This window comes from Necator americanus, chromosome II (genome assembly GCF_031761385.1).
Source record: "Necator americanus strain Aroian chromosome II, whole genome shotgun sequence".
NCBI lineage: Eukaryota > Metazoa > Nematoda > Chromadorea > Rhabditida > Ancylostomatidae > Necator > Necator americanus.
In genome coordinates, this window is record NC_087372.1 from 39187175 (window position 1) to 39197408 (window position 10234).

Below are 10234 nucleotides of genomic sequence, written 5' to 3' on the forward strand. Positions count from 1 at the left end.
AAAAATCTTTTTTGAATATTGACTAATTAATCCCTCAATCGTACCCCTTTCGTATATTTTTCTTCATTCGGATAGCAATCCACAGATCCACATGGAAATCGGGAAATTTTATCATCGTCAGGTTGAACGAGATTTGTAGACGAAAAAGAAATTCCGCCTCTAGAAAAAATTTTGTAATATCAGCGAAGACACTGTAGAAACGAAAAACCATTCTCTTCAGTTTCATCTAACTCATCTATTCTTTTTTTACAACTACATTCATCCTTTCACTTTTTTTTATTCACTCATCGGGTAATTCCCTGGTTCTTAGCTCGAAGCTTATTCATTTAATCAGCCGTTCATTCGAATGTTCATGAATATTTCAATCACTTTTCTCTCGACAAATTTCAAAACTATGCATCTCTTTTTCTGTTTCCCTTACTTTTTAACCTGATAGAAAACCCAGTAGCTACTGGATCTAGGGATCCAATCAAAATATAACTAAATTTTAAAGGATAGGTTACCTCAGAATAGAAATGTTAAATTCTCGTTGTACTGTAACTTCCTAGAAACTAGAAAGTAGGAAAAAATAACGATTTGTAGCGCGTCTTTGAAATTCACCACTACAACTAAAGATTTTTTTTTAAATTCCCTGAAGTAATCCAAAAAAAATAAAAATGAAGTAGTGCAGAGATAAAAGATAAAATGCTCGAATAGTAGGCTCAAAAAGCAAACCGTAGCTTTTGGTTTTGCTGAGTTCCGCGCAAAAAAAGGTTTTCACAAACTGTTGATTCAGCGATGAGAGAATAAAGAAAAAAATGACGTAAACAACAGCGCATTTAAATAGAAGCGAAAAAATAATGGAAAAATTTTCTTCGACAACTTGTTCAGAAAAAGCCATTAATAGAGAAACAATCAATTCGAAGAAGATTCAAAGAACTCTACAGTGATTTTAACTGCGGGTGTTGATTGTTGACGTGGTATTTCCTGCCTCAAATCAAATTTTACCTGAGAAAAGAGCAAGGATAGGACCTATAAGGATTCCCTAAAATCAATCGATAGATCTCAAATTCACATATCCCAGATAAAATGAAAGGGATCAAATTGGGGGGAATCACGAGAAAAAGAAGAAACAGACATGATTCCGCACCATTTTCGCTTTTTCTCAAAGAATTACCGTGGATACTGCACTGTCATTCGGTGTAATCGTATTGAATAAAACCTAAAATGTTACTGAAATCTAAAAAAAAAAATTCTATTGTTGTTTAAACGCGTACTTGTGTCGTGACTGAATTATTTGGTTTTGTGCTCAAATAAATTTCGAGAACACCGTTTTTTTTCACCATGCAAACATATGAATTTTTATCCTGAAAAAGTGAGAAAGAACCTGTTTGTCCACCCATTGCAGGAAAGGTCGACGAAATTTGGGCGAAAAAAAATTCTGGCAAATGATATTGATGACATTTTGACTGTTGTAAGGGCTGTAGACGAGAAAGAAAAAAGTTCAAGGTTCTGTATTTTGTAGTTTCACTAATAGGTGTAATATATTACGTTGAATTGAAAGTTTAACAGTAGAAGTTCGTAAAACTTGTATTTTCTCCATGAAGATTTATGCTCGGTTTAGTAGATAGGAGAGACTTTAAGAAGTTTCTTCATACTATCGAACACAATAATGAAAATACTTTCTATAAAATCAACTAAAAAACATTTTAAAAAAAGAACGAAAATAAATTTAAAAAAGGAGTAAGAAATTCAAAATAAATCAATTCAAGAAATTAGAGAAAAATAAATGAGAAATTAAAAATAAATTAAAGAAATTTAAAAATAAATTAATATGAATTTTTTCAAGAAATTAAAGATAAATTAATAAGAAATTAAAAATAAATTAATAAGAAATTAAAAATAAATTAAAGTAAGAAATTAAAGTAGACATCAATAAAATCAACTTAATTAATTAAAATAACAAATTGACGAGGCTCGGATGGTAAATGCTTCCCTTTCCTTCTCACTCACTCCAGACTTCGCTCCATATGGCTTGCATTTTTTTGCGGCCAACGGTGCGATTTCCTTGAAAATAAATCTTTGCCAAATCAAAATGCTCGTACAGTAATTTTTTTGCATCGTTTAAAACAAATCCAATTAATTAAGGAGGAAAGGAGACATTTTTCAGGGATTTGTACTGTTTTCAGCTACCAGCTAGGTCACACCCATCTAATTATTGAAAGAAGTTCACTACATCATAAACCTATTTAGAGAATAGTTTTTAAAAATCACAATAATGTAATGAAGTAGTTCAAAATGATTTTAATGTGATTTTAAAGTGATTTTCACATTTTAGTTGCGTTTAACGAGCCTCTGTTATCAAATATTGAAATTCAAATTGAAAGGTTTCCTGAAAAGATCTGAGGTTGTGCACAATCCTTGAACACTCGAAGGCTCCTGTGGCGATCTACGGTAAAAGTGGTCGCTCTGCATGTGAAATTCCTTGTGTGTTCCAGAATTTTTGCCCCGAGAACGCATTCTAAACACCATCAAAGCCACAACAACCACATTTTGGAAATAAATAAACGGTGGTCGCGTTTTTGCTATACGTTCATCTTAAAATAACGACCATTACACGAGATAACCAGTGCCACAACTAATTTTTCCCTGCACGCCCTATGATCAGAGGGTGTACATATAATTCAGGCGCAGCACGCACACGGATTTTATGAGCTCACATTAAAATGTGGGATGAATCTTTGCATTCTATGGCGGCGATGGACATTCAAAATAAAACAACAACTCAGAAAACGATGGGCTTCCAAGCTGTAATTGGAATCCTAGCGAGAATCTTTGAATAATCTTATAAACTTTCCTATATTTGAGGAGGTCAAAGGTTAATGCTTGGAATAATGATGAGGTTATAAAGGTTGCTCAAAGGCTCAGAACGCATTCTATAGCTTCACAGTGGAATACAGTCGGACCCCTTGCTAAAAATTATTTCTTGACGGTTTTTTTAAATCTTTCTTTTTGATATTTTTTTTTATTTTCTTGTCCTTACGCAGCAATGACATAACATAATAAAGCGCTCTGTTGAAGTTTGCTTGCGACGTTGAAGTTTTCCTTTTTAATTTATTGTGGTCGAAGTTATTGTTAGTGTTATTTTATTGCATTTATTTATTTTTATTATGGTATTTTGAATTGTGTTTTGAATTGGCGAAAAAACCTGAGCTTGCCAGGATAATATCTGATACACAAAATATTGGATCAGAGAATTAAACATGTTTTCAAAAAAAAATTTAAAAAAAACAAGAAAAAGCGAACTGTTTGATAGACTTTTTTCACTTCATAATCTAATTGTGTTTGGAATTGTTGAACCAGGCGGAACTAGGAGTTGTTGTACCTTAAGACACCTAACTCATCGGTGAAAGGATTGCTAGTTCCTAGAATTTCTCTCCTCTCTTTTTTTTAAAAGAAGTCTTACAAGGATATTGATAGGAAGTCAGTCACTTGAACATATTTGGAATGTCATTACATTTGGAATTTTGGACATATTTAGAATGATTAACATTTTATGATACGTAAACAATCTCAAGTACAGGAAATCACGACAAGAAGGACGAGTTGCGTTAAAAATGCAGCCATCATCCAAGAATCAGTTACAGGAACAGTAGCATGGATGATTTATTGCCTGTGACCGAATAGGAGCAGAACAGCCAGTGTCATAACACAGTCTCTTAAAAGACCTTGAGGTCTCTATTAAACCTGGTCTTCACAAAAGCTCAACAACAGAACGGAGGTGCGGATCCATCTAAATGGTAGTTGTGTGCCTAAAATCACCATTCCTGACTTTGATTTTTCTGGAGATGACAAAAGAATGAAGATTGAAAAATTTGTTTCAGAAAAATTTCTACTGTAGCATTTTGTTAGTGTACTTTTTTTTGTATGCTTCTTCGTCATATTCCTTCTGTCGCTAACCGTATTCTGTCTACTTTCAAGTTCCTAATTAAGTTAATTTTTAAATTCTAAATGACCTATAGATGCTTTAAGTTGAGAAATTCTCCTCAATTTGTGCCGAAATGATTGGGAAACGGTGATGAGGTAAAAATGAAGTTGTTCCATTTGTACATACCAAAATACATTATTGAAAAGGCTGAAATTATTCCCAAGTGGAACCATCCCATTACTCGATAACAATAATTTTTTTTGCACTCTGAATGCATTATTTGATACATTAGTGGAAAAACGGAAGGAATCCATTTACTGTTTCTCCGTTCATGTCCATCTTTCTCGATTTCGTTCCACTTTCTCAGAGGATAAAGAATTGTTACTACATATTCGTTCCATAATCAGAGCAAAAGGACACGAGAAATATCAATTTCTTTGAGATTTTGAAAATTTGATTTGAATTCTCCTGGAACCGATTACTTTTTTTCTGAACTTTATGGATTCGATGTTTCTTTATATGAGACTGTATGGACTTTGGACCTGTGTCCTCCTGCACCGTATGGAATTCCTTTGCAGGTGCGGTGTCATCAGGAGTGATCAGGAGTCGCCACGAAATCTTTTATCGTTCTTACCAACAAACAACACAGGCATTCTAATTAGGATAGCGGATGGAGTCCAATTTTTTTTAAAAGGAATAATTTTTCCCCAAAGGAAGGCAAATAATGTGAGAAAACACCTGCGGGAAGAAGCCTGAGGTCATCTCAAAAATTGATTTGGATAAGCAAGGGCACGATTCCTGTCTTTAATTGAATTATGCATTTGATTTTGTTAAGATCACTAAGCTTTAATTCTTCTAGGAAAGCAGTTCATGGAAGAATTCTGAAAACAAGACAGTTTTACTCACTGTCAGCTGTTTGCTGCTTTTTTTTGTTGGAATGACCTCAAATTAAGAATATCTACCTCTCGACTTTGAAAAAATGAAAAAATAAAGACTAGACACCAATTGACTTCTATTCTAACGTTGAGCCGATGACGGAAAATTTTTGCAAGGATACATCAATTCAATCTAGAAGCGAAAATGTATAGTGTCAAGAAATTTCTATAATATAAAAAGATGTTACAGGTGCTCAGATACATTTGTTCCAGCTGAAAACATTCCTGAAAACTTGACCTAACTGAAATTCCTTGCAAGCAGAACCATCCAATCAGTCTCCAGAGGTGAGTTTTTAGGATGAGTTTTTGCAAGGAACATTTCTGCAAATGTACAATCTTGATGTGGTTAATTTAGAAGTGAGGATCTTTTCTCTTCTCTCGAAATTATTGTTAATTTCAAAGATAAATTTTGAGTGCTGGCAGAAACCAATTTTGTCCGAGTTCTAAAAATGGAGAATTCAAGATCAATTTAAAAAATTAGAAAAATTTAAGAACTGAAATTTGAAAAAAAAAATTACAATGAAGATTGGTTGGATTACCCCACGAATCTGGGGTGGTGCGGGTTTCAGGTGGGTTTCAGGTGGTTGCCTATACGGGGTCGTAGATTATGGGGAGGGATTAGGGTGGTTCTTTGCATTTCTTCCTAATTGCCCTAAAAAACGGCCCAGAAAGTGCGGTGCGTGCACAAGGCACCAATCGAACTCGTTGTAGAAAATATCGCCCCGGAACATTCGAAGTCGCATCTTCCGGGCCGAATTTTACGGCAGTTAGGAAGAAATGCAAGGAATCACCCTCCTCCCCATAATCTACGACCCCATATGGGTATAACCCACCTGAAACCAGTACCACCTCAGATTCGTGGGGTGATGCCTTTAATCGGGAAGCTAGTATTACTGAATGACGCGGTCCGCGTGCATCTTCGCCGAGGTGTCGTCCATGAACTCGGCAACTTTCTCGATCTACGGCAGGAGCCCCTTTAAAACATTCTATTTTCTGATTGATTTTCTTGAGCTATAGCCAAGATTGTTATTGATCTTCTACTGATAACTAAAAACTACGTTTCAAGATGCTAAGATTCAAAGACAGTCGAACATCGGTAACGTTCTATTTTTGTTGCTCTATTTTCTAAAGTGTCAAATAAACAAATTTAGTGGGAACTGTATTGTATTCATAACTTGTTGTCAAAGACGCCATGATGAATCAATTAAATATTTTTTTGGTGTAGTAAGTTAAAAAGGATAAAGGATAAAGTTACTAGCGCATCAATCTATTTAGGATGCCCCAACGCGGTTTCGAACCATCCACCGTGTGACTACAACCGACCTCTAACCGACTGCGCAACACGTAATGAAGTGCTCTTCGCAAAGGCTCTACTCCAAGGAATCATCCGTACTATCTGCTCCAAGAAAACGAAAAATCATTGGAAATGTTTTTGTGAATAGGCATCGAACTGTATTGTGTCCATATCTTGTTGTCAAAGAGATCACGATGAATTAATTAAAGGAATCACCCCACGAATCTGAGGTGACACGGATTTCAGGTGGAGTATTCGTATACGGGATCGTAGATTATGGAGAGATGGGTGGACACGTCCATTTCCTCCTAATTGCCATAAAAGACGGCCCAAAAGATGCGGCGCGTGCACAGGGCTGGGGCGCTCCAATCGAACTCATTGTAGAAAATAGTGCGCCAGAACGCCCGAAGCTGTATCTTCCGGGCCGTTTTTTACGGCAATTAAGAAGAAATGGACGGAATCACCCCCTTTCCTTAATCTACGATCCCGTTTAATACTCCACCTGAAATCCGTACCACCTCAGATTCGTGGAGTGATGCCCTTAAATATTTTTTTCTCTATACTTCACAAAAAGCTCTAAAGCCGGTATAGATATGGCTTTGCAGGAGGTCCAGAGGGATAATGACTGTGAATTAAAACTTTATCCACAATTAAAACCCTTTATTAAGCAAAATGGACTAGCTTATTACACAATTTTGCTTGATAAAGTACAGTTTTGAATTGAAATCAGAAGCAACTTCAAGGTCCTCTCCAATGACTACCTTGAGGTCTCGAACATACTAGTAACATCCCTGGTTTTGTTTTCCAGGTAGTGTCGCCTCTTCTTCGTTGCTCCAACTTTCTCTGTATTATCACCATTTCTTTTTTTCTTTTTCTATTGAAACAAATAACACCTTTTCTTTTTTTTCATTTTTCTATTGTCGTTTTCATTCTATAAATGTCGACCAAGACAGGGAAAGGACGTGGTAAGTTTTATAAATAAACAGTATAGTAATATGTACAAGTGTTGAAGGGAATTCGGTTAAAAATTGTTGTTGTTGGATTGGTGGAGGTTTGGAGAAGTCGAGCGTTCAAATCAGGCTACACAGCACATTCCTCCGCATTGTTTGTAACCAGTGTTGCAACTGCATCCTCCACCAGCAGAAAATTGGCAAGGCATCTGAAACGAGGCTTCAGAGCCATCTAACAACCTCATCTAGCCTCAAACAACAAAATTTTACAAATTAAAAATATTCTTTTTCTCATTTCCTAATTTTAAGGATTTTCCTGGCTTACCACATTCTGTTGTGTCTGCATACAGGTGGTCTCACAAGTTTGCTGACAAAGTGGTAGACAAACAGCCATCGGACGAGTTTCACGGCATTGCATTTCACACGGTTGAAGACACAAAGAGATACACTGAAAACAGACCCGACAGTAATCCTGACGTTCCCGTTTAATTTTGTAGTTTCCTGAAATTGACTGGAGAATACATTATCCAGTTCAGTAGAAGGCAGATCGACCTCAATTTGCCGTAAAGCTTGACATAGTATGGCTATCAAAGCGGATTCACTTTAAAAATACGCTCTAAATATCCTTTTCCCCCGGGAACTGACTGAAAGTTTGCTGATCAGCTAAACATTGTTTGTTGATAGTCAGAGAACCGTAAACAAAACGAGGTAAATAACACCAGGAATTCGGTCGTTACCTGCATGACTGGTGCCGGTACAAAAGTTGTGGCTATAGTAGTAGTAGTGGTTGGTGGTGGTGGTGGTGGCGGTGGTGGCAGCGTTGGCACTGGCGGCATTGGTGGCATTGGTGGTGCAGCGGCTGGCATGCAACATGTTTGGCAAACAGTATCACACTTCTTCAGACAGACGTCGAAGCAAATCTGTGTGGGGCAGGAGACGAGACACGACTGTTGACAAGTTGGTTGACAAGCTTCCGGAGCTTTCGACGGCGGTGGAAGTACGACGATGATCGGTTGTGGTGGTGGTTGAGTAGGTGGTGGTGGTGGTGGTGGTGGTGGTGGTAGAGTTGTCGGTGGTAGAGTGATCGGTGGTAATGTGATAGGTGGAAGTGTCATCGGAGGTAATGTCTGGATTGGTGGTGGAGTTTGAATTTGAGCAGGAACTGAGCAAACACTTGAGCATGTGCTGATACATCCTGGAAAGTGTGGAGTTGTTGAAGTTGTACGGCGAAACATTGCTACACATTGCTTTTGACTTGACTGCGTGAAATACAGCAGCTTTTGAGAGCATGGAGTCAATCAACTTGAGAACTGAAGTGAGCACTCAATGTTTTTCACAACTGTGCGAGGAACTGTGAGATTTCTTAAATTTGTTTCATTGCACCCAATTGGATGCACTATAAACGTATCAGCCTCACAGGATAATTCACTCGAGGTTAATGAGGAAATGCATATTGTAGAATGAACAAGGAGGAGACAAGAAAACCCAAAATATTCACGGCGACTAGATTGATTTCTCAGTAATTTTTGCCTTTTCTGGATCACGAATCAAGAAAAAGGCTCTCCTGTCGACTTTTCTGGATCAGCTATCATCGGAAGAGTTCAGAAAATCTTGCGCTCTTCACTTACCAGTAATGCAGTACTGCGTCTTACATTGTGGAACGCATTGACCCTTGCACGCATCGAAACAAGCAAGCGTCGCCTGGAAATGGTTCAGATTTAGCGCTCTCTGGAATTGTTTTCCAGGAATTCAATTTCAGAAGGATTCTCCCGATAAGTCACCTGTGGACAGCAGTTTGCGGACATCTGTGAGCAGCATCTTTTAACACGCGAGACTGCAGCTTCGGTCTGAAATCGAATTTGAGGTTTTCTTCCATTGGAAGTAGAAAGTAGAGAATTTTCCAGGTAAAAGGAAAAATTAGGGAATTTTTTAAGGCAAAAAGACGCTATAGTGCTAATAATTTATTGACGATCATTTTATTCCAAAAAGCTTCTTAGAAAAGCAGGAAGGATCTGCCAGTCAAGTTTACAGATCCATAAGTGGAATTTTCTGAACTTATGACAGTGCGAAAATTTTCTCCAGAAACACAAAAAATTTATGAGATTTATTTAAAGCGTCGAAATCACGTTCAAGTTAAGTTCTGCAAAATTCATAGAATCCAACAGTGGAAATGTATTAGTTGTACTAATATTATAAATATAATATTAATGTGATGTACCTCGTCAGCTGCTGAGGTTTGATTGGCATTAATCGCTAGCGCCACTTGAGCTAGAAGTAGGCAGACGAAATAACCAAATACAGAAACCATTGCTGGATGTGGTTGTTGAGCTGTCGGAGCCGCTTTTATAGTGGCCACCGAAGGGGTGGTCCGCCCGAACTGGCTCGGTACGGGCTTGGAAAAACCAACGCAGCACCAGATGAGATGTTCCCCCGTTCTTACAAAATTTCTTCCCAGGATCCTAAGATTCCGGGAAAGTTCTGCTTTTGTTATTTGCCGCAAAAGTGATTCACATGGAGCTAGAACAGCACTGTGTATTGCTATGTGCTTCATTGACAACAATACCATCTTTGAGAACTCTGAGGAACCTCAACTACCTCTATTTTATTTATTTTTTCTTTCTACGCTTCTTCTTTTCTTGAATCGATGATTTTTTTTTACTGTTCGGAGACAATTCCTTTTCAAAACTTTTTTTGTCTTTTAAGCGTACATTTACGTATCAATAGCAATAACAATGGACATCGAACAGGCACTGTTTACTTTTAGATAATTTTTCGAACTGAATAATTTCTGGGAAAGAAAAATTAACCATATAATTTATGACATCTTAAGGGGATAGCTGCATTTAAACAAAACGTTGAGTGAAATTAGATAAAATTAAAATAAATAAATAAATTAGATAATTGAAATAAAACATGCAAAAAGTAAATAGGTAGAATCCACACAGCCATGAGTGAAATTAGAGAAAAGACTACAATCAGTTGAAGAAGGAAAAATTCTGATCTATAACAAAGGTCCCACCTCATCATGCTAATGAGACCCATCCATGATAGGTTGTTGTTTTGGATATTAGGTGAAGAATGTCACTTATTTCATAGTATAACTAGCCAAATACACAGAGAGTACATAAATAATTGATTTCCCTTTTGC

The 10234-nt window shown here is 37.0% G+C and overlaps 1 protein-coding gene across 1 annotated transcript; it reads right to left on the reverse strand.

The window, feature by feature from the left end:
* Positions 1-7211: 7211 nt before the first annotated feature.
* RB195_020800 (uncharacterized protein) lies at positions 7212-9394 on the reverse strand (the record flags this gene model as incomplete). Its single annotated transcript, XM_064189271.1, has 6 exons — positions 7212-7295; positions 7412-7534; positions 7824-8281; positions 8715-8787; positions 8868-8933; positions 9305-9394. 6 exons carry the CDS (start codon positions 9392-9394, stop codon positions 7212-7214), a joined length of 894 nt encoding a protein of 297 aa, XP_064045152.1.
* Between the last annotated feature and the right edge of the window lie 840 nt (positions 9395-10234).